The sequence below is a fragment of the Nycticebus coucang genome, chromosome 7 (assembly GCF_027406575.1).
Source record: "Nycticebus coucang isolate mNycCou1 chromosome 7, mNycCou1.pri, whole genome shotgun sequence".
NCBI classification, from domain to species: Eukaryota; Metazoa; Chordata; class Mammalia; order Primates; family Lorisidae; genus Nycticebus; species Nycticebus coucang.
Genome location: NC_069786.1, coordinates 73,793,011 through 73,817,518, shown reverse-complemented (window position 1 = coordinate 73,817,518; position 24,508 = coordinate 73,793,011). Strand labels below are relative to the sequence as shown.

The window sequence follows — 24,508 nt, the reverse complement described above, 5'->3', positions numbered from 1 at the left end:
TCTATAGGCATAGTGTTTTCCTGTATGTTGTTTATTTTCCCTACATATGGACAACTTTGCATATCATTTGAAAATCGCAGTTCTTAGTCTCTTAAAGTTTCATCTTTGTGTGGGAACTCTATCCTGTTGAGTGAAACTTTTCAAATATAGCAATAAATGGAGAAAAGGATCTTTAGACCCTTACCACACCCACAATTAAAGATGTGGTCGAATTCTCCAGGCTTCACACAAGTAAATAAAGAATGGAAAAATTCACAAAGCTTGTGGTTAAAATTCAATTTGAAAATAAAATAAACTCAGTGGGTTGGGAGAAAAGCAAATATTCTTTTGGCTCAGTGCCTGTAGCTCAGAGGCTAGGGCACCGGCCACATACACCAGGGCTAGCGAGTTCGAACCTAGCCCAGGCCTGCCAAACAATGATAATTACAACTAGAAAATAGCCGGGCATTGTGGGGGTCACCTGTAGTCCCAGCTACTTGGTAGGCTGAGGCAAGAGAATCACTTAAGCCCAAGAGTTTGAGGTTGCTGTGAGCATGACGCTAGAGCACTCTACCGAGGGCAACATAATGAGACTCTATCTCAAAAAAAAAAAAAAAGGTAATGTATATTTATTTAGGAAAATACAAACAGAGAAAAATAATAAGATCAGTCTCCAACTAATCAGAATACTTATGGTTAATATGTTGGAGTACACAAACCTGTTTTCAGTCTTGTCTTTCTATGCATATTTATTTATATAGGTATCAACACAGTAATTTTTTTTTTTTTTTTTTGCAGCTTTGGTCAGGGCCAGGCTTAAACCTGCCACCCCCATTATATGGGGCCGGTGCCCTACTCCTTGAGCCACAGGCACTGCCCCAACACATGTAATTCAAAAGGACTCTTTAAAATGCCTGGGTTTTTAAAATTATTTACATTCTTTTATTAAAGAGAAATATATGTCTTAGATAGATTAAAGAGACAAAATGAAGTATCGGTCAGTTATTCATTTTATTTCATAAACAACCTGATACCCCTCGATATACAAGTATAGAAAAAATATAGAAGGGTCTACTATAAATGACAGATTGTAAAGGAAATACTAATAAAAATGTATGGTTTTTTTACGATAATATAATGAAATATTTTCTCTTGACCAGCGACATTCTATTATGTTTCTTTTTTTTTTTTTGCAGTTTTTGGCCGGGGCTGGGTCTGAACCTGCCACCTCCAGCATATGGGGCCAGCGCCCTACTCCTTTGAGCCACAGGCACCACCCATTTTATTATGTTTCTACTCCCAATTTAGGCACATGATGTAGAATAATAGTAAAAGAACTTAATATTATTAACTATGAAAACCCTACTCTGTCTCAGTATTTTCATGTTAATGAATTATTAACCCAACTAAATGCTTTGTGCATATTGTCTATCTACTGCTATAATCTTGCAAGGAAAATATTATAAAATGCCTATTTTTAATCTTTACTCACTGCATTGCTATTCTTTCAGGGCACTGTTTCTATGATGAGTTAAAATAGGTTTTGGAGATATATAGCTCTTTGTACAGGCAGTTTACATAGTGAAGTATACACACCAAAGAACCAAGGATGTTGGTGTGTTTTGAAGTTAATACATCAATTATTTTGAATAGTGCTGTACTGGAGTTCAGTTTATCTGCTGGGCAGGTTGTTCCTCAAGTTCAAATTCCCTCAGCACATTCTCAGCAAGTATCTTACATAACTTGTATGAATGAAGTCATGTGAGGGTCATAACCTGTGCATGCATTTAGCCCTCCATCTACTTCACTGATGAAATGTTGGTGTGCTGAAGTGTATTTTGATAAGGATAATATCTATCTCACCATCATCTATTTAATGATATGAAATCCATGCATGGTGTGATGAGGATCTTTTCTTTTTATGTAGCAACAATCATAAGAAAGATACTTTTCCCATTCCCAGGAAAATCAGTTCCTTCCCAGGGCCTGACACTCTATTAAATCACAAAGTGTCATTGATATCTGTGCTTCCAATGACAGTTAACAAACAAAAAGCAGCCAGAAGTAATTTTGCCTTTGATAACCAATATGTAGTATGCCATTTTGGCTGTTATTGTAAAAAACAAAAGCCCCAAAATTTAGTGGTTAGAAACTATTTATTATAATTTCTCAACATTCTTTAGGTTGACTAGGCCCAGATAGGCATACTTCTTTTGGTCTTGCTTGGAGTCCCTTATATGTAGTTGCAACCAGCAGCTGAAGCTGGAGTTCTCTGCAGGCTTGTGTAGGTGGGCTGGAGGGCCAACATGGTTTTTTCATTCACGTCTGGTGCATTGGTTCACATAGCCTCTCCAGTTAAGAGCTCCATTCTCCACGATTTCTCCTCACCGCCTCTCTTTCCATCAAGGTAGTCAGAGTTCTTACATGATGACTGACTTCCAAGAGTATAACATTAAAAGGTGGTCATGCCTTTTTTAGGTTTGGACTGAAACCTGGCATAGTGTCACCTTTGGCCTCCTTCTGTAAGTTAAAGTTGCAGAGCCAACCTAATCCAATGTGGGGGGACTATACAAGCCCTAAGTATCCAGGAGGGATGGCTCATCGGTTGCCCTCTTTGGAAATTTGTTCAATAATGCTGGACAGAGTGACTTTCAACTGTAATTATAAAACAGTCTGAATATTTTCTGGCTCCAATACGGAATATAGTTGAAGGGAATTGACAGTAAAAAGCAGCAGCCACAAACAGAGTATTTTGAAACAGTTGGTACTTTTTGGGCTTTGCAACTTGGCATATTACACCACAAAGAAAATCAGTGTACCACCATTACCCAAACTGTGCACTCAGGTGGCTTACCTGATGATGCCTTTTCTTTGAGAATTCTAGAGCAAGGGACCACAATTCTTTTTTTTTTTTTTTTGTAGAGACAGAGTCTCACTTTATGGCCCTCGGTAGAGTGCCGTGGCCTCACACAGCTCACAGCAACCTCTAACTCCTGGGCTTAAGCGATTCTCTTGCCTCAGCCTCCCGAGTAGCTGGGACTACAGGCGTCCACCACAACGCCCGGCTATTTTTTGGTTGCAGTTTGGCCGGGGCCGGGTTTGAACCCGCCACCCTCGGTATATGGGGCCAGCGCCTTACCGACTGAGCCACAGGCGCCGCCCAAGGGACCACAATTCTAACACATCTCAAGCATGTATTGTGGGTTGTCTCCAATGTCAAAAAAGAATTTAGACATCAAGAAAAATGAACAAGAGTCAACAGGATATGGAACCTGTTGGGAGGAGGGAATAGTAGTTAGGAAAGGCTGGCAGTAAAAAGTGCTCCCAAGACACCAGGATAGGAGAGAAAGACCAGCACCTCCTCTTTCCTGCTCCTCTTAAGCTTCTCAACATGCAGTATCTGTGCTTCCACAGCACAATATACAGGTTTAGAGGGCAAGGCAAGAGCTCCGGCTCTCACAGGAAAACAGTCATATTTCACAGTCTACAAAGATGGGGCACCTCCTTGACCTGAGTGGTCTGAGAATGAGGTTCCCTTCTCTTGTACTGAATCACTGTTCAACATCTGACAGCCTTGGTGTATGTTTTTCTTATACATGTTCAGACTGTTATCATATTGTTCCCCTCCCTTTGAAAATATGTACTCTGCAGGTGCCTGAAATAACATACACCCACAAATTGCAGTTTTGTAAAAGAAAAGTTTTACATTCAGTCTAAACTCAAGGGAAATTTTGTTGCTTAACAAGGAAATACCAAATTAAATTATAAACTACTTGAGAGCAATAATCATGTCATATATGGCTTTAGTATGTCCTACAAACTGGGCTCATTGGCTACTTTCTCTGATGTAGTAGTTTTAATAAGTAACTTGAATTGTTAACTATATACTCTTGTCTTCTTTGATGCAGAAATGGCATTTCATTATTATAACTCTGCACCTTTCATGTCAGGTTTTTTGTAAAAAAATTTCTCCTATCCTTGTTTTCATTGTGCAGATAATGTTGCAGGGTTTTCACATAACATCCAAAAGGATTTAATAAGAGTTGAAGAAGCTTGCTTCAATTAAAAGTAATTAATTTAGGCTTCATTTAGCTCAAGGAATATTTGAACATATAAATTTACACATAAATCCTGGGAGTGTCCAATTATGCAACTAAGAGAAAGTAAGTTCTTTCTAGTTTTTTGGGCTGTTATAGTCAGGCTTTGTGTGTGTGTGTGTGTGCGTGCGTGTGTGTAATTTTTGAATGAAACAAACCACTCCTGGCACTGTCTAGTTCACCTGGTTTTGAATAATTTCAAGAAGCTAGAAAGTGAAAAATAGTCTTGTTAAAGAGTTAGATTGTAAATGCATTAAGAGAACATAAACAAAACAAAAACATTTATATTTTCTTCTTTTAAATCTTATATGCGTTCACAATATTCCTGGTTTCAAATTCGTTTAGTTTTCTGTGGGCAATGATTAATTTTTTAAAAAGTGTTTTTAATGTAAGCCAATATTCATTGTAGATTTAAAGCATTCTTAAAGTAATAAAGATAAGGAAAAATTGTTTATGATCATACAACTGTTAATATATTAGGGACCACCCTTCATTTTTTTTCTAGGTTTTTTCTAAATTTTTTTTAGATGCATGTTTTTACAAAATGGTTCCATACTATATAAACCATTTTATAACTTTTTTCTTTTCTTCCCCCATCTATATCTTGAGTACGTGAAAAAGAAATTTGCGAAGCATGCTGTTTTAATATACACCACCTCCCCGAAGGACGCCATCCGTGGCGTGCTGCGTCCATTTTTGATAGGAAGAGAAAACTCATGGGGTTCCTGTCTCCACCCAGCTGCGGTGGATAATACCCACCACTCTCAGACCTAAAGAGACTTCTCGGTTTACCCTAAGTGACCCCAGCCGAGCGAGAGTGCCGAGCACGTGGAGTAAGAGGAGGGCGTTGAGGAAGACTTCAAGCACAAACTCCCGGCTCGGACCGCCTCTCCCTCGGCAGGGCCCGCTGGCCTTAGCCCCGGAGGTCACCAAGGGAGAAAGGACAGTAGGCTATGCTCAGGGTCTGGGTCCCAGCCTTTAGTCCCCGCCCCACCCCTTCAGGCTGGCGCCACTCTCCGGCGGTCGAGTGAGATAACGCCGAGCAAGGTTCTGCAACTCCAAATCAGAGGCGCAGCTCCGATACCGAAGTCTTTGCCCGGACTCGGGGTGTGTTTGTTCTAACTGTTCAAACTGTTTCAAAGAGCCCCAATTCCAAGCGACCTTCCCAAATAACTGTTCGCCTGTCGGGCGAGAGCACTGCCCTTATTTGCGGGGGAGTACAAAATGATCCCCGGGCCAGGGGAGCTAAAGGCCGCCACCTCTTCGCACACCGCCCGCTGGGACCCCATCCCTCCCCCGGACCTCGAGCTTCTTGCGTCATCGGCGGCGGGGGTGGGGGATTTTGGGCAGCGCGACCCGCGTGGCCGGCAGGAGAAGGAAGGCCCAGGCTCTTGCCCCGCCCTTGGGGGGCGGAGGGCGGAGCGGGACAGAGCCCGGCGGCGACTCGGGCTGTGTTGCCGAGCGGCGAGTGTCTCGGAGCTCCGAGGAGCTGCTGTCGCCGCCGCCGCCGCCAACTCACGCCTTGCCTCGGAAGCCAGGGCAGGGTCGCCGTCGAGGAGCCCCAATACACCGTCCCCATCTCAGCATGATGGACTTGGAGTTGCCGCCGCCGGGACTACCGTCCCAGCAGGTGCTGCCCGGGCCCTCGGGCTCCTGCGGTGGTGCTGGGATGGGGACAGAGGAACTAGGGAACCGCCACCCAGGAGGGACAGCCGCAGCCGGCTCCTCCTGCCGTCTGGCCGGAGCCGGGACTGCAGCGGCCGCGCACTGGAGCCGCAGCGCTTGCGCTGGGCGGGGAGGGGCGGCGGTGACCGGAGGGGCAGCGAAGGGAGTGGGGACATAGTCAGGGAGTCGGACCAACCACGAGCCCGCGGCCCTCTGCCGAGTGGGGAATTGGGAACTGCGCCCGCGCGCGTGGGGCGAGGGGGCGTCTCTTAGCCGCGTCCCTAGAGCAGGGAGGCGGGAGCCCCGGAGTTTGAGGGGCCCCGCAAGCGGCCGGGCAGGAGGGGGCGGACGCTGGCGGTCTGAGCCGGCGCGGCCCGGCCCTTCCCGGGCTGTACTGCTCCCCCGCCTCGGCGCGGGCAAAAATGTGCCTAGTCACGGGGCCGCTCTTGGGGGAGCTGAGGTCTCCTCTGGGCTGGGACCCGCAGCCCCTTCTCTGCGGCTGCACCCGACGCCGGGCCCTTAGACGTCCGCGAGCGCGGGCTGCGGCGTGCTCACCCCGGGGCCGTCTATGGGCGCTTCTTTGGGAAGTCATCGGGCACTCCGAGCGCTCTTTGGCAGCCGGGTCTTCTAGAAAGCCCAGTCTCCGGGCGTGAGGGGGATGTCATGAAGTGCCCGGCGCGCTCCAGTGCCCCGACGTCTGGCGGCCTGGCCGGGTCTTGTACGTTTCCCGGGGCCGGGGAAGAGGTTCGGGCTCGGGGATTGGGGGTTGGTCCCTAGCAACGCGGCGGGAAGTGTGGGCGAGGGCACCTTCTAGTTCCGGGCGCGGCGCCTCCTGCTGGCGCGCGCCGCGTGCGTGGCCTTCGCCTCAGAGAAAGTGGCCGGTTGGCTGTCACGGGGGCCCTCGGTTGGCCCTTTCCTGCTTTATAGCGTGCAAACCTCGCTGCGCTGGGGCCAAGGGACATGTTGGAGCTGTTGATCTGTTGCGCAATTATTATTTTCCCCAGGGCAGCTTTGTCTTTGGATTTAGCGTTTCGGAGTGGCCATTTCAAAATGTGTAAGACCGGATATTCTGTTCTGTGCTGTCAAGGGTAAGAGTTGCGAGTGTAGATTAGAATTTCTATTGCTTTTAGTCTGTTACTGAATATTTTTGCTTTCAGCTATTATTTCGCCCTTGGGTACTCTCTGTGTTGAGAATTTGCCTCAATTTCTTAGCATGCCTCTTTTGCAAGTGCCCAGGGTAGGACACTTGGGTTTCATAATACTTTGCTAGTAAGTTCTCTTAAGTTGTTATAAAGGTAAAGGTAAAAGCAAGTTTCTGTTCATACTTTGTAGGAACGTTAAAAAGAGTAGATACTTAGATTTATAATTTTTTTTTGTAACTGGGTCTTTAATATAAAACCATTTGGCTCAAGGAAATGTGTAACTTGATATGTACAGTAGATATGTTTATGCTTAAAGTTTTAGGCTAATTCCGAAGATGTGATCTACTGTTTTAAGTTATCGAGAATGTATTAATTGTGCTTTTTTTTCCTTTAAAAGTTGTTAGTCTTGAACTTTACCCATTAATTATTGGGATTATATTCTGTTAGTTCCCACTAGTGTGAAGAAGTAAACTGTACTTTCTGATTTAGCTGCTGTTCAAGAATTATCTATAAAAAAATGCTTGTGTGACTAAAGGATACACATAGATGATGCAAATGAACTTTAGTTTTCCTAATTTCAGAAATTGTATTCTAGAGCCCTCTATTTTTTATTTTTTCCTTCTTTTCTGTGTAACACACAACATTCCATACACAAAAGTGTATAAAACATCTATGCTTTAGGTGTGAGTTTTTTAATTGATAAAAATAACTGCTTTTCCACCTTCACAAATCTGCATATTTGAGAACTGTAAAAGAAGATCAAGTAAAATTTAGAAGCAATTTCATGTCTGTGATTCATATTGAATCGTTTGTAGTCCAGAAAGATTTCAGTGGAATCAGAGTGTTCTTGACATTTTGTGAAAGGAACTCTTCAAGTGTGAAGTGGTATCAGGATACAGTTTTCCATCATCTGTGCGGGGGATGTGTTGATAAACAGGGCAGTATTCTGTATTTCCATCAGATGGAAGGAACCATCCATTTCTCTTTTCAAGGCTGTCTTGGAGAGGTAAAGTACTTTTGTAGATGAGGTATGAAGTTGATCTTGGACTAGACTGATAAGATTATTTTTAAAAGTCAAACACAAAGAAAAAATAGGACAGGCTTTTCATCTCCTGAATGAATGTTAAGTAAAAAACAGCTTGACTTTTTGGATATGTGAAAAATCTCTTGAGATTGTGGAAGATAAATGTATAACTCATCAGTCTTTCTGCATTAAAAATAACTTGGGCCACTTGAAATCTTTCTTGTAACTAAGGTACTAATAAACAATGCTGGGGGGAAAAAGCCACCTGTTTTTAGGAGTACCAAGAAGAATTGAAAGCCAAATAAATCGTTTTTCTTAATATTTATTGTTGCTTAGGGCAAATTATACTTAACAAAGCTGCATGAGGAAAGGAACTTGGTGGACTATAAACACATTCTTTTCTGGGAATTGTCTGTGTCCTGAATAAAGACATTTAAAAGGGGGTTTGCACAAATAATATTTCCTCTTTAGTATTTCCTTGAACCTGGGTTAACTTTTCAATATGCAGGAAGAATTTGGCACTAACATGATAATACGTTACTGGGCACTTCTCAGAGTGCCACCCAGTATAATTACTTCACATGCATTATATCACAGTAACCACACAGAAAATAAAATTATCTCCCTTTTCAAGTTTAACAGAGAGGCACAGGAAGAAGCCAAGAAGACTGGCTTAGGGTGAATTCAAACCTGAGTAGTCTGACCCCTGGGGGCTCCTAATCACCACTTCCAACCTGTATCAAGACTAGTTAAACTTTGAACGGGAGGAAAAACTCACACTTTAAAAAAGTGGATAAATTGTGAAAACTGGAGGAAGAGGCAGGAATTTAAAGCTTTAATATGTGCCCCATTTCTGTTTAGTAACCATGGGAGTGAGGAGTAAACCTTGGTAGGGGACAGTAAATACAACCTAACAATGGAATTACCTCCTGTGGTCCTTTTAAGCATGACCCCAAGGCCTAAATGGGTTTAATTGAAAGAAGTGGGACTGTTTCTTTATTATCTTATGATAATAGTTTTAAAAACTCCCAAGATTTCATCTTTTTCAGCAGTGTCCAGGATACTGACTCACATTTTCCAGGGACCATTTTCCTTTTTTCTTAATTAAAACTATGCCTACTAGGTAAGAGTCTTTGCCTTTGCTTGCCTTGTTAGTTGGTACATTCTCCCATTCCATCGGCTCTTTTTATATTTTGAAGTAGTGGTCAAAAATGTTTGGTAATGAGGTTACGGTGAAGAGCTTGACAGATAGGGTTAAACCAGGTCAAAAGAAAATGGGGAGAATTTGAGTTGAAAACAGCTAGCAGAAACCTGTTGATCCAAATTAAACACTAATCCCCAGTTTTGGCACTTCTGAATTGAAGCAAGCAAAAGGGCTTGTCTATCCAGTTAAAGCTTACTAGGGGTTTTGAGAATAGTACATTTCAAAATGAAATACATTATTTCTTAGTCCTTATTGCTAAAATGTTTTCTGAATTATTGTCTTATTTGTCTGAATTAAATATGCTGTAGGACTTTCAGGATCCTATAGATTATGGGTCCTCAAACTGGGGCCCGTGGGCCACATGAGGCAGTGTGCATTGTATTTGTTCCCATTTTGTTTTTTACTTCAAAATAAGATATGTGCAAGTGTGCATAAGAATTTGTTCATAGTTTGTTTTTTTTAAAACTATAGTCCGGCCCTCTAACGGTCTGAAGGACAGTGAATTGGCCCCCTGTTTAAAAAGTTTGAGGACGCCTGCTATAGATGATTTGCCTAAAAGTTGGTCTGAGTAAATATAACAGAGTCCCTAAATGCCTGACTTTCAGAAGTGGTGCAGCCACTTGACTGAAATTGGTTGCATGCTTCGGTTGAGAAAGACGGGTTTACTAGATGTAACATTTAACTTGCTTTTCTGCGTCCATGACTATAGAAATGTATGTTTATTATAAATGGAGAAGAGAGTTTATATGGTAACAATTTACGACTTTTGATTTTTATAAGTTACTGAAATTTCACTGCCACTGCTTTTTATTATTTTCATTTCTTTATTTTTTCCTCTCGTCCTTGATTGAGGAGCCACATGCTTTTTAAATAAGGCCAAAACATTTATTAAAAGGGCTAAGGTTAGGCTGAGGCAAGAGAAGCGGTTAAGCCCAAGAGTTTAAGGTTGCTGTGAGCTGTGATGTCACAGCGCTCTACCAAGGGTGACATAGTGAGACACCGTCTCAAAAAAGGGGGGAAGAGGGATAAGGTCTAGGCCAAGTCTTCAAGTGATAATGGTACGTTTTTTGTAAATGAAAGCAAAAATATGTTCACATGTATAATGTTTATATTCCCAAACTTAACATTATTACACTAACCCCTCCACCAGAAACAAAACAAGACTCTTAAACAAAATCCTGCTCTATCTAAAGTTTGTGTTTTCTGTGTGTCATCCCCTACCACAATAAACCTCTTTTTTTTTCTTTGAGACAGAGTCTCACTATGTCACCCTCAGTAGAGCGCTATGGTATCACAGCTCACAGCAACCTCAAATTCTTGGGCTTAAGTGATTCTCTTGCCTCAGACTCCAAGTAGCTGGGACTACAGGCGCCTGCCACAACGCCAGCTATTTTTGTTGTTGTTGTTGCTGCAGTTATCATTGTTGTTTAGCTGGCCCAGGCCAGGATCGAATCCGTCAGCCTCGATGCTTGTGGCCTGGGCCAGAACCACTGTGCTACGGGCGCTGAGCCCACAATAAGCCTCTTTTAATTATTGTTGTTATTAAGTATTTTACGAACTTTGAGGATGGGAAGCACTTTGAATCATTTGGTTTATTTTATTTTTTTGCAGCAAACATGCTATAATACCTTTGTGTTGCAAATCTTCATATTTAAACAAGTCTTCGTGTAAGTGAGCGTGTAAATTTATTTGGCCCCAGTTGTGGTTACAATAAAGGCAAATCCAAGGCAAAATAGGATTTAGAAAACTAAATCTGTCTTTTAAAGACCTTGTTGATAAATGACTCATGAGAGTTTTTACGATCTGTCACCAGCCTATATTCTGTAGAATTTCTGAAAATTCTTTGGTGATGTTAAATAGCCATTTCTTTTTCATAAGCTTGAAAATCAAGACTTTGGGGCCTATAGTATCAGCAACACACTGGCAAGATCCAAACTCTATTGCTTTTCAGATTGGAGAAGAAAAATGAGGCGGTATAAGAAAAGTATTGATCACTTTGGCTTAGATGCCTCCTTCTGAATTTGTAACTTTTATTTTCTGTATTACTTAGGCAGTTCTCTTTAATGGCCTCTTAAAATCTTTCTTGATACTTGTCTTACCAGTACTGGTGAACCACTACTGTGTACTGGTGTATTTTTTTCTCTCTAGCTAGATTGTAAGCTCCTTGAGAGTTGGGCATACGTTTTATAGATATATGTTCAATATATACAATTTACCCTGTTAAACCTATTGAGTGGTTAAGTGTATTTATTGTTCATGGTGTTAGTGCAGCCATTACTGTAAGCAGTTTTCATCACTACCAAAAGAAACCCATACCCATTAGCAGTCACTTCCCCCCAACTTCGTTAGCCCTTGGTAATCACTCAGTTTTGTTGTTTTTGTTTTCTTGAGACACAGTCTCACTTTGTTGCCCTGACTATAGAACCTTGGCCTCTGCCTATATCACAGCAACCTCAAACTCCTGGATCCTCCTGTCTTAGCCTCCTGAGTAGCTAGGACTACAAGTGCCTGCTGCAACGCCTGGCTAATTTTTCTGTTGTTTTTTTCTCTAGTAGAGGTTGGGTCTTGGTCTTCCTCTTGCTCAGGCTGGTCTCGAAATCCTGAGCTCAAGGGATCCTCAGCCTCCCAAAGTGTTATAGTTACAGGCAAGAGCCACTGTGTTTGGCCCACTCGGTTATTTTCTGAATGTGTGGATTTGCCTATTCTGGACATTTCATATGGATGGAATTACAAACTTATGTTCTTTTGTGACTGGCTTTCTTCACTTGGCATAATGTTTCAAGGTTCAACCATGTTGTAACACGTCTCAGCCACTCTTTTTATGGCTGAATGCTATTCCATTGTGTGGTTATACCCTCATTTATCTACTCATCAGTTGGTGAACATTTGAGTTTTTTTCTACTTTTGCTATTTCTTTTTTTTTTTTTTTTTGGCAATAGTGGTTAAATCATATTGTCTATTAGACTCACAATTAGTATTTAAAATGCTGATGTCCAGGCTGTATCCCTCAAGAAATCAAAATCTCTGTTGGTGGGACCCAAGCATGACTAGTTCTATATCTTCTGAAGTGATTCGGATTTGCAGTCAGGTTTGAGAGGCAGTGCCCTAGGGTACCTACCACTGGTAACTATATAATGATTTAGAAAATCTGGTTGGGATGTCTTACTTAAAACATGAAAGGAAGCAATTTTATTTTTCATTACTGTCCTTCACAGCCTTATAGATACTAAGATTACAAGATCTGGGAACTGTGTTTCACGATGCCTGGGGAATGTTTGAAACTCAGGAAATATAACTTGATCTTGTGAAGAATTGCATGATAACTTTGTTATCAAAGGGCTTTCCCCAAGTGGGGAATTATTCCATGTTTTTATCAGGAGTGTGGGCTATGATAACCTGTATATAGAAAAGACATTGAGGATAAAACGCTCAGATGCTCAGGATGGATGTCAGAAAGCCTGGAGGCCAGGACAGAATTGCCTTTCTCTAGGAAGCTCCAAGCTTTGCTTTCTCTGTTAAAAACAAAAAGTTTAAATCTCAAGGCAGCTTTCAGCAACTTCATTTTTTGGTTCTCTGTATCTGTCTATGAAAGTCCATCTTTATATCCTGACAGTGGCTACCACCTTACTGACCTGAACGGCTTTCTGGTTTACATATTTGGAAACCATTTGCAAGTTCTGTGTGTGAGCATGCTCTGCCACAGCTGTCCCACTCGAGAGATTTGATGGTGTGGTGTGGGGCCTTCTGAAGCTGCTCAGCCCCTGTCCTGTGTACCCACCTTGCAGACAAGGTGGAAACAGGCCCAGAGGGGAGTGGGCACTTCTGTGCTCATGATGGCCTCCCTACCAGGGTTTCCAGGCAGAGATTGCAAGGCCCAGCTCCAGTCTTGTCCCTTGGAATTCTGGGGCTCCAGGAGCACGCCACTCTTGCCCTGTGCTATAGGTTTAAGAGTCACTTTTTAACAATACAATTATGCTATCAAACTTCAGTGATGGTGTGTGTGTGCTGGAGAAGATAATAATGGAGACTGAGGAAACAATGAGTTTTTCATTTCGGTTCATGTCTCCTACTCACTTCCTATGTTGTAAAGAAAATCAGGCTTTGGTGTAACGAGACATCTGAATACAGACAGTACTGGCAATTTTATGGGGAGGAAAAGGAAAAGAAACTAGCATTCACTGAAAACCCGCTAGTGCTATACTAGGCCCTGGACATGTTCTCTTACTTGATCTTGACAATAAATTTATGCAGATGGGGTATTCTCTCCTTTTTATGGCTGAGGAAACCTATTCAAAGAGGCCCAGGCTGCACCACTTGCAGGTGGCAGAACAAGGATATTGAACGTCCATAACCCGTACTCTCCCTTGCCTGTTTTGTTCCTTCCCTCCCTCCTTTCTTTCTCTCTTCCTTGTCTAATGACTATGGGCATTCTGTTGGCTGCGTTAGAATGAAGGACCCTTTTTTTTTCCATTTGCATGTTTTTGTTTTTTTTTAATTATTGTTGGGGATTCGTTGAGGGTTCAAAGAACCAGGTTACACTGCTTGCATTTGTTAGGTAAAGTCCCTTTTGTGTCCCCCAAGAGGTGTGTCACACACCGTAACTCCCTTCCCACTCCGCCTTACCTCGCCCCCTACCCGATATTAGCATCGATTGTCTTATATCAGAATTAAGTACATTGGATTCTTGCTTCTCCATTCTTGTGAAGCTTTACTAAGAAGAATGTGTTTCAACTCCATCCAGTTTAATACAAAGATATAAAGTCACCATCTTTTTTAGTGGCAGAATAGTATTACATGGTATACATATACCATAGCTTGTTAATCCATTCCTGGGTTGGTGGGCCACTGTGTTTCCACAATTCGGCAAATGTAAATTGAGCTGCAATAAACAGTCTAGTGCAAATGTCCTTATGGTAAAATGATTTTTTTTTTCTTCTGTGTAGATGCCCAGTAATGGGATTGCAGGATCAAATGGGAGATCTAGTTTGAGTTCTTTGAGGATTCTCCATGTTTTCTTCCAAAAAGGTTGTATTCGTTTGCAGACCCACCAACAGAAAATGAAGGATTCTTTTACAAAGACTAAGACTGTGTTCCTGCTGTAGGACTTCATCCAGTGTTTGCCAGAGGGGGTGCTGTTGACACATAGGCTGGATTTCTCTTTGGAACAAGGAACTTAACACATTGCAGGATATTTAGCATCATTGCACCAACCAGAAAGCCCCTCCACCTCTCATCCATACAATTCTTCGAGGTGGAGGTGCCAGCTCCACGGAACCACTGTGGCACACTGACTTCTAGAGACAATATAAGGTCAGGGTATTACTGTTCGCTCTCAGGAAATCTCCGAATATGGTCTGTGTAGGGAAGCCTGTAATCTCCACAGATGGCAGCCTGTTTAGAGCTTTTATTCTCAGCAAAAAGGTAATGAGAGAGAGATAATAGAAAGTAATGAAAGCTCGACAAAGGGTAGGGTCTAGGTGCCTTTTAATTTACTTCGGCAGAGTCCAGATCCCTTAAATCAAGAAGCAGTATTATTCGATATGGTAATGTTAGGCACTGGTATTTGCCTATTCTCAGACCCACAGTTGCAAGGAATTAGTCCTAAAATGATAAACTTAAGTCATGCCATGTCTCTCTGGGACTTTACAGCCTTTTTTCTACTGTGTCTTTTAAAAAGAAGTTGGGTACTAAAATAAGGTATGGGAAGCTGTAGAATAGCTGAATAGGTTGAGATCATATGTAATAGCTCGAAGCCTTAAAGAAAGAAAGGTCAAGAATGTGGGGACAAGGTGAATTTGCCCTCTTCTTGTCCTATTTTCTGACCCTCAGCCTGAGGGAAATAACTATTATCCACTAGGAAAATACACTTAGTCAACACTTAATATATTGACTATATTATCCAGATAGCAAAATTCTTTAATGGATATTTGAAGTTACTATCATGTTTGTTCTCTTAAAAAATCAGTTTTATTATTAACTTGAAGGGGTGTGTATTAATAGTTCTTAAGATACAATACTTAACTTTTAGCAGAGTACCCAAAGAATAATTTTGAAATATTGTTACTGGGAATGAAGTTAAATAATTTTTCTGTGACTGGTAGTTGGGTCATGAATGATATAAAACATGATACCTTTGTTACATAAGTAATTTGAACTCTTTAACTCCAGATACCTTAAGTATACAATGAAAATATCGAATTCTGGCCTAAAGAATGTACACTTATTCATTCCACAAATATTTATTAGGTATATACACACCCTAAGGAACTTTCAGGGCATACAGCTGTTTTAATCTTCCAAGATAACTCATTGGAGGACATTTGCTTTTCAGAATGCCCCTCCTAATTGATTCCGTTTGCTCTTTGTACACCTGAATTATAGGGTGTGTTTCAGATCATAATTAGTATAAATCAGTTAATGTTTCTGTCTCCTTTGCTTAGAATATGAGTTGCTTTCGGGTAAGTAGTATATTTTATTCTTTTCTGGTAACTCTGACATCAAGCACCATCCTTAATAGTTGCTGTGTAAATGTGAGTGAGTCCATGACAGTGTGAATGAGAAAATGTGACTTCTAGCAGGGGTGCGCAGAGAGGACATCCTAGAGGAGGTGGCATTTTAAGTAATTTTTTTTTAAGCCGGTAGATTTCGTGTGGTTCAGGCTTCAGCAGGAAGTGCAAGTAATGCTACAGGCATGTGCTGGATTGTGGTAGAGTATTGGGTCAATGGAGCTGAAAAGGTTAACTTTGGGATAGCTGAAGGTGATGGTCTTTGATGCCCCTATGTGGTATCTAAAATTTATAAGGGCATTTGGAAAGCATGGAAAGCTTTGGAAAAGGTAAGGCACAGGAGTTGGATGTGTATAGGAAGTTATTTAGTTTGGAAGATGGACCAGTTGGAGGCAGGGAGATAGGAGGGGGCAGTCTCTGCCAGGGTGTATTTGTGTGTGTCGTGCATTATTGTGATGGCTTAGTCGGTTTGGGATCAGCACACGTGTTGCAGATCTGTCTCTGTCACTCCAAACTGTCCCTTTCTTAACATTTAAAAAGAATTTTTAAAGCCTCCCTTTTAAAGGAGAGGAGTATATTTTCCTCTTCTGTTGGTCCCACCATGAAATTGCTTGTGCTCAAGCTTGCACGCTCTATTGTTCCTTTATTTTAACATCCACCAGTGTGTTCATTCCTTTGATGAAAGGAGAGGAAAAAATCCGCCAGAAGTTGCTGTTCTGCTTTAAGAATGGATTCTTTTCTTCCTCAGAGTGGCACAGAGGCCTTACATGCACCCCAGAACACCAGAGGCCCCACATGCTGTCCGGGCTCCTCTGAGGGGCCCTCCAGCCTATCCACCAGCTTCCTTGTACTTACAAGGATTTTTAAACCACTTTTAGAAGTCCCTTTCAGATCCACTCCTTTACCTGTGGCACAAGTTCTTACTCTGGAGTCTGGGGTCCAGGCTGAATGACAGGCGTTTGGGGAGTAGACATGCATTAGTGGACAAAGGCTAAGTCCAAACATGGATGGAGCCAGCCAATGTGGCCTTGTCCTCTCCTTATACCCCCACCCCCATTTTAATGGCTTTAAGATGTTTCTTTTGTAGTAACTATCCTAACTAACTTTGGCTGTTAAAAAAAATAAAGGCAAGGTGATGAAGGGAAAGAAAACATTTTAAGACCCAGACAGAGTGGTGAAGGGAAAGAAAAACCTTTTAAGACCCTTGAGGGAGATGACACTGCTAAACAATTTTTACATTTAACTGCCCTTTGTTGTTGCCACACAAATGTCTGACACCTAAACAAGTTATGACCTCGCTGTCTATTTTATATATAATTGTTAGACCCAGAAGCCTGAAAAGTAGATGCTTCTCATAGTCATTTGACATCTACAGCGGGGGTTGATTATATTAAAAATATCCATATTTGTCCTTTATATTTTAAAGGAGCATTCACATACTTTTTAATAAGAAAAATACCTCTCTGAGGTCAAGAATTATCATGCCTTTCCATTACAGGAACAGCACTGTGAGATTAGAGGGGTTTCCTCAGTCAGACTGCTTTCCACTGCACCACACAACCTCCCTAAGGAGGCCTGGGTTATTGTGAAGTGAAAGCCTGTGTCATTTGAGTGGATGAGAGCTCTGGTTCTTTCTTTTAGAGACAGAGTCTCATTTTATCACCCTCGGTACAGTGCCGTGGCATCACAGCTCACAGCAACCTCCAACTCCTGGGCTTAGGCGATTCTCTTGCCTCAGCCTCCCCAGTAGCTGGAACTACAGGTGCCCGCCACAATGCCTGGCTATTTTTTTGTTGTGGTTTGGCTGGGGCCAGGCTCTAACCTGCCACTCTCCATATATGGGGCCGGCACCCTACCCACTGAGCCACAGGCGCCGCCCCAGAGAGCTCTGGTTCTGTAAAGTAAACCTCAGTTGGATCTCCCTGTCACCATTTATCAGATGGAGGTGTTCAAACAAAAGTACTTCTTAATCTCTCGTGCTTCTGTTTCTGTACTCCAGAATGGCAATGGCAATACTACTACCGGCCGAGAGAAGTTGGGGTATGAATAAAGTAAAGTATACAAGTGCTTGGAATAGTGTTGAGCACATAAAAAATACATGATAAATGCTGGCTGTTGAACCTGCAGCGTTAGGGCCACATGTAGCCTTCTGGATTCTTGAGAGTAGGCGTTTGACTGATTCACATTTATTTAAAGGATTGCAACAGGCTTGGTGCCCATAGCTCAGTGGTTAGGGCGCCAGCCACATGCATTGGGGCTGGTGGGATCAAACCCAGCCAGGGCCTGCTAAACAATAATGACAACAATAACAAAAAAACAGCCAGGTATTGTGACGGGGGCCTGTAGTCCCAGCTACTTGGGAGACTGAGGCAAGACAATCACTTAAGCCCAAGAGTTTGAAGTTGCTGTGAATTGTGATGCTATAGCACTCTACTGAGGGCAACGTAGTGAGACTTTCCCACCCCAAAAAGGGTTGCAACAGAGATAGCTTTTCTTTACTCCTTTTGTGCTTAAAAAAGAACAATCTTGAAATCAGAAGGCCTCAGGTTCCCTACCCCTGAGTCTTAGACTGTGTCATACCCAGCTTTATCTGGACTTAGAATCTTGCCATTTTTTCTTTTCTTTTTTTTTTTTTGAGACAAAATCTTACTCTGTTGCCCTGGGTAAAGTACTGTGGCTTCATCGCTCATAGCAACCTCAAACTCTTGGCCTCAAGCGATCCTCTTGCCTCAGCTTCCCAAGTAGCTGTGACTATAGGTTCTCAACACAATGCCCAGCTAGACACTATGATCTTTCATTCTCAAATGTTAATGCAAAGGGTCACCAGATAACCCCTGTCTCTACATAGTTATTTTGTGGATTCATTGAAGAGATTTACATTAGGCTCAGTGCCTGTAGCTCAGCGGCTAGGGCATTGGCAACAGCATGTTCAAACACAGCCAAGGCCTGCCAAACGACAGCTACAACAACAACAACAACAAAATAGCCAGGTGTTGTGGCGGGCACTTGTAGGCCCAGCTACTTGGGAGGCCGAGGCAAGATAATCACATAAGCCCAAAGAGTTTAAGGTTGCTGTGACACCAGGGCACTCTATCCCAGGGCAACAGCTTAAGACTGTCTCCAAAAAAATGAAAGAAAAAAAATATTTACATTAAAGATAAGATTCTGTATTGGTTTTAAGAGAATGAAGTGTATGATCTATACGCTAATGATAATTTCCTTTTCTAAGAAGTCCATACTGTTGCCTGGCAATTGGCAAAAACAGTGGGTACTGTGTGTTTTTCAAGTTTATACATCTGAAAGCAGTTGAAAGAAAATTTCTGAATGCCGAAATTTAATTTACAGGTTTAGTTAGATTGTATTCTCCCAGCACTTAGGCTCGTATTTCTATCCATTCTTCAGATGACCTTTGCAATAAATAATGGTAACTGGAAACTGGACCATACAACTGCTGAATAAAAATCAAAATGACCCAGTTAGTCTTTGTGAACCCTCGAGGTGATTCAAACTAACACCAGCTCTTTCAGGTCTTTGAGGTGGCTTTTTTTACAAGTAATTGCTAGCAGTATAAATACTACCTTAGTATAGTTTGGAAGGGTTAATGTTCCCAGGATATTCAGTATGTCCTGGGGCAGTAACATGCAGAACAGAAGAGTTCGTTCCAATAGACTTCACCCCTCCTAACTGCCGAGGTTGTAAGTTCTTAAGGAGTACACCATCCAACCACGTGGTCACTTTTGAGCTCTTGACATTTGAGTGCTTGAGATGTGGCTAGTGCAATTGAGGAATTGAATTTTTAATTTTGGTGGATTTTGATTTAAATTTTAAAACAGTATAAAAAGTTTGCTGTTGGGCGGAGCCTGTGGCTCAGTGAGTAGGGCGCCGGCCCCATATACTGAGGGGCGGGTTCAAACCCAGCCCCGGCCAAACTGCAACAAAAAAATAGCCAGGCATTGTGGCGGGCGCCTGTAGTCCCAGCTGCTCGGGAGGCTGAGGCAAGAGAATCACATAAGCCCAAGAGCTGGAGGTTGCTGTGAGTCCTGTGACGTCATGGCACTCTACTCGAGGGCGGTAAAGTGAGACTCTTGTCTCCACAAAAAAAAAAAAAGTTTGCTGTTAATATACCTTCATTGTTTTTTTTTTTTTTTTTTGTAGAGACAGAGTCTCACTGTACTGCCCTCGGGTAGAGTGCCGTGGCGTCACACGGCTCACAGCAACCTCTAACTCTTGGGCTTCCGTGATTCTCTTGCCTCAGCCTCCCGAGCAGCTGGGACTACAGGCGACCTTCATTGTTTTGGTAGGACAATATTTCATGTCATCATGTTGGGATAAGATTTGTCATATTGTGTGTTGATGGTGTCATTTCTAATATCTCATTGATAACTTTTTACTTTTGCTTATAATAAAATATGTTTTTATATGGGTTAAATATAATTGGGTTAAAATTAAATACACCTGTTTCTTTTTTTTAGGGAGACTAGGCTAGTAAAAGTGTTTTGTTTTTTTTTTTGTAGAGACAGAGTCTCACTTTATGGTCCTCTGTAGAGTGCCGTGGCCTCACACAGCTCACAGCAACCTCCAAGTCCTGGGCTTCAGCGATTCTCTTGCCTCAGCCTCCTGAGCAGCTGGGACTACAGGCGCCCGCCACAATGCCCGGCTATTTTTTGGTTGTAGTTTGGCCGGGGCCGGATTTGAACCCACCACCCTCGGTATATGGGGCTGGTGCCTTACCGACTGAGCCACAGGCGCCGCCCTACTAAAAATGTTTTAATTACCTATGTGTCTTGCATATTCTTCCTTTTCTTTTTATTTATTTTTAGTTTAGATTCCAGGCCTTGCTCTGTTGCTCAGGCTGGAATCATAGCTCATTGCAGCCTTGAACTCCTGGACTCAGTTTTTTATTTTTTATAGAGACGGGGTCTTACTGTATTGCCCAGGCTGGTCTCAAACTCCTGCCCTCAAAGGATCCTTCCATCTCAGCCTTAATGTGTTGAGATTACAGGCATGACCCATTGTACCTGGCCTAGTGTTATATTTCTGTTAGGTAGGGATGCTTTAGCATCTTAGAAGCTGAAATTAGCCTAGTTTTTGAAATTCAAAATTAGTTTTCAGACTTTATCTTGGACTTCCTAGAATCAGAGGCATTTAGAGAAAAAGATCTTGGAGGTCACCTAACCTAGTCCAATCTTTTGTAGATGAAATTGAGGCCAAAGGTTGCCATAAAATAATGTGACCTACTTCCAGATGATAACTGGACCAAGTGTTCTTTATAGCCTTTGCTTTACATCCTGGGTTTGGAAAGATAGTTGAATCAGAACTGCAAAGAACTTAAACTTCTACCAGTCCCAGGCGAAAGAAAATATCTTTAAAAAACAATATGCCTGCCGGCGCCTGTGGCTCACTCAGTCGGTAGGGCGCTGGCCCCATATACCGAGGGTGACGGGTTCAAGCCCGGCCCCGGCCAAACTGCAACCAAAAAAATAGCCGGGCGTTGTGGCTGGCGCCTGTAGTCCCAGCTACTTGGGAGGCTGAGGCAAGAGAATCACTGATGCCCAGGAGTTGGAGGTTGCTGTGAGCTGTGTGAGGCCACGGCACTCTACCGAGGGCCATAAAGTGAGACTGTGTCTCTACAAAAAAAAAAACACAATATGCCTGTAATCCTAGCACTCTGGGAGGCCGAGGCACATGGATTGCCTGAGCGCACAGGTTCGAGGCCAGCCTGAGAAAGAGCAAGACCTTGTCTCTAAAAAACAGCCAGGCATTGTGGCCAGTGCCTGTAGTCCCACCTACTCTGGAGGCTGAGGCAAGAGAATGGCTTGAGTCCAAGAGTTTGAGGTTGCTGTGAGATACGATGCCGGGGCTCTACTGAGGGCAACAAAGTGAGACTGTCTCAAAAAAAAAAAAAAAAAACAATTATTGGGCTGGGTGCAGTGGCTTTCAGCTGCAATCCTATCACTTTGAAGGCCAAAGCAGGAGGATCACTGCAGAAGGAGCCTAGCAGACCAACATAGGCAATAACAAGAGCTGGCTCTACAAAAAAATGAAAAAAACTAGCCAGGCGTGGGCGGCACCTGTGGCTCAGTCGGTAAGGTGCCGGCCCCATATACCGAGGGTGGCGGGTTCAAACCCAGCCCTGGCCAAACTGCAACCAAAAAATAGCCGGGCGTTGTGGCGGGCGCCTGTAGTCCCAGCTACTCGGGAGGCTGAGGCAAGAGAATCGCTTAAGCCCAGGAGTTGGAGGTTGCTGTGAGCTGGGTGAGGCCACGGCACTCTACCGAGGACCATAAAGTGAGACTCTGTCTCCACAAAAAAAAAAAAAAACAAACAAACTAGGCGCCTGTAGTCCCAGCTCCTCAGGACGCTGAGGCCGAAGAATCGCCTAAGCCCAGGAGTTGGAAGTTGCTGTGAGCTGTGTGATGCCACGGCACTCTATCGCGGGCAATAAAGTGAAACTCTGTCTCTACCAAAAAAAAAAATTTAAAAAATGAAAAAAACTTAGCCAGGCACAGTAGCATGCACCTGTAAGTCTCAACTACTTCAGAGCCTGAGGCTAGAGGATCACTTGAGCTCAGGAGTTTGAGGTTGCAGTGAGTTACGACGCACTGCATTCTGGCCTGGGCAACAGAGCAGACCCTGTCACAGACAAAAAGAACAAAACAGTTATTTTAGGTAGTAATGAAAAAATTTTTGTATGCTATGCTTGCCAGTGACAGTGTGATCATTTATGTGTGACATGTATTTTTATTAGGCAGTGTAACCATACATTCATGGACAACAGTAATAAGGTAAAAATAACTCCCACACTTTGTATGAGCATTACTTTGGAAAATTCCATACAGCTGGCTTTCATATTTAAGAAGTCTTTTTCCCAAAGACAGAGATTTTTAAAAACAGACCCACAGCTTTTGTTCTTGGAGACAAGACAGGGAGCTTCATGTGTTTATTATTTAGTTAAGGTTGTATGAAATCATTTAAAAGTTCAGGCCTGGCTCAGCGCCTGTGGCTCAAACGGCCAGGGCACCAGCCACATACACCTGAACTGGCGGGTTCGAATCCAGCCCTGGCCCACCAAACAACAGTGTCGGCTGCAACAAAAAAAATAGCTGGGCATCAGGCGGCGCGTGGCTCAAAGGAGTAGGGCGCCAGCACCATATGCCAAAGGTGGCGGATTCAAATCCAGCCCTGGCAACTTGAGGCTCTGTCACAAAAAAAAGTTCAGGCCTCTTTTATGGTCTTTTCTTTTTTTATTTTTACATATACATGTGTTTATTGGGTTTATCATGGTGTTGTTTTCTTAGAAGTATAGCAAAACTGATTTAAGGAAAGATGCCACCAACAACCACAGTGAACACTCTTAGAGCAAACTGGAATTTTAATTTGTTTTTTGAGGAATGTGAGACAGGAAATGGAGCTATTACGAATTATGGAATGGCAGTTTGATTAATGGGTGTGTTCATGAGATGTTGAGTGCTCCTGGGTTTGCCACTCCTGCAGCTGATGAGCTGTATGACCTTTGGCATTTAACCTTCATCTCACTGATTTTCACACGGAGTAGTGTGAGAAATGACAGAATGATGCAGGTGAAAGTGTTTTGTGCCCTTAAAATATGATAGATACAAGGGCTGACATCTCCAAGGGCTTTCTTTTTCCAAGGACTAGAGAATTATTTCTTGGGTCATACTTAGGTTTTGGTGAGCCCTTGGATGAGTCAGTCAGAAATGTGCATTTAGTGAGTACATGACCTTGACTCCGTGATTTGGGAGTACTCAGGCATCCACACTAGCTTTGAGCCATTTTTTCTCTGAGAGGTCTAACACCTGAGGCTTGGCAGTGGAGATGATTTGCCTGAAGATGAACTGCAGGCTCTTACTGTTATTGTATTAAGCAAGGCCACAGTCTTAGAAAACCACACAGTATGCAGGGCTTGCTGGTAGGGGAAGGAAAGGCCTCTAAAGAAGAGTACAGGTCAGGCATTGGACAGTTTTCTAGTAACAGAATTTCATGGGCCATTAATTTGGTTACACCGTTGAAAAGCACACAACACTTTTGTAAAGGTCTGTTTTCCAAGTCATTCCTAATATTTAATGAGTTTTTAAATAATAGACATTGTAATAGAAAAGTCTAGCTTGAAATCTAATTTGTGGGGTGGCGCCTGTGGCTCAAGGAGTGGGGTGCCGGTCCCATATGCCGGAGGTGGCGGGTTCAGACCCAGCCCCGGCCAAAAACCAAAAAAAAAAAAGAAATCTAATTTGTGTTATGTTGACCAGATGACCACCTCTGGATTCTGCCCAACCACATGAGCCCTAAGGCCATTTCCCCATTTAACATCTCAGGCTTTAGGGTCCTCACTTACCAACCTGGGGTTTGGATTGTGGCCTTGAAGATCACCCTCAGCTCTCCTTAGCTGAGTGTTGTAAATGTATGGTAATGGCCAGTAAACATCTGTTCATGAATGACACATCCTTAGAAAGAATGTTTTTTCCTGGTCTTTAAGGAGCCATAGATTTGCTTTGTCCTTTAAAAGTCTACCTTGTCAGTAAGAAAATCTGAGGTTGCTGATTTTGCCTGTCACTCTGATTTCCCCCTATTTGAGACTTTGCTGAACCTGTCCTATCTGTGGATACCTGGGCCTCTACGGTTCTTGTCCCTTTCTTTTTTTTTTTGGGTAGAGACAGAGTTTCACTTTATGGCCCTCCGTAGAGTGCCGTGGCCTCACACAGCTCACAGCAACCTCCAACTCCTGGGCTTAAGCGATTCTCTTGCCTCAGCCTCCCGAGCAGCTGGGACTACAGGCGCCCGCCACGGCACCCGCCACAACGCCCGGCTATTTTTTGGTTGCAGTTTGGCCGGGGCTGGGTTTGAACCCGTCACCCTCGGTATATGGGGCTGGT

General features: G+C 42.9%; 1 protein-coding gene across 4 annotated transcripts in view; it reads left to right on the top strand.

The window, feature by feature from the left end:
• The first annotated feature begins 5,283 nt into the window (after positions 1 to 5,283).
• Positions 5,284 to 24,508, top strand: part of NFE2L2 (NFE2 like bZIP transcription factor 2) — a 33,833-nt gene continuing 14,608 nt past the window's right edge. Inside the window, exon 1 of one of the 4 annotated variants that reach the window (XM_053596372.1) lies at positions 5,284 to 5,706. In XM_053596372.1, the coding sequence (XP_053452347.1) occupies positions 5,662 to 5,706 (45 nt within the window). In that variant the 5' untranslated portion in view covers positions 5,284 to 5,661. The other 3 variants (XM_053596371.1, XM_053596373.1, XM_053596374.1) reach the window with 3 other exon arrangements.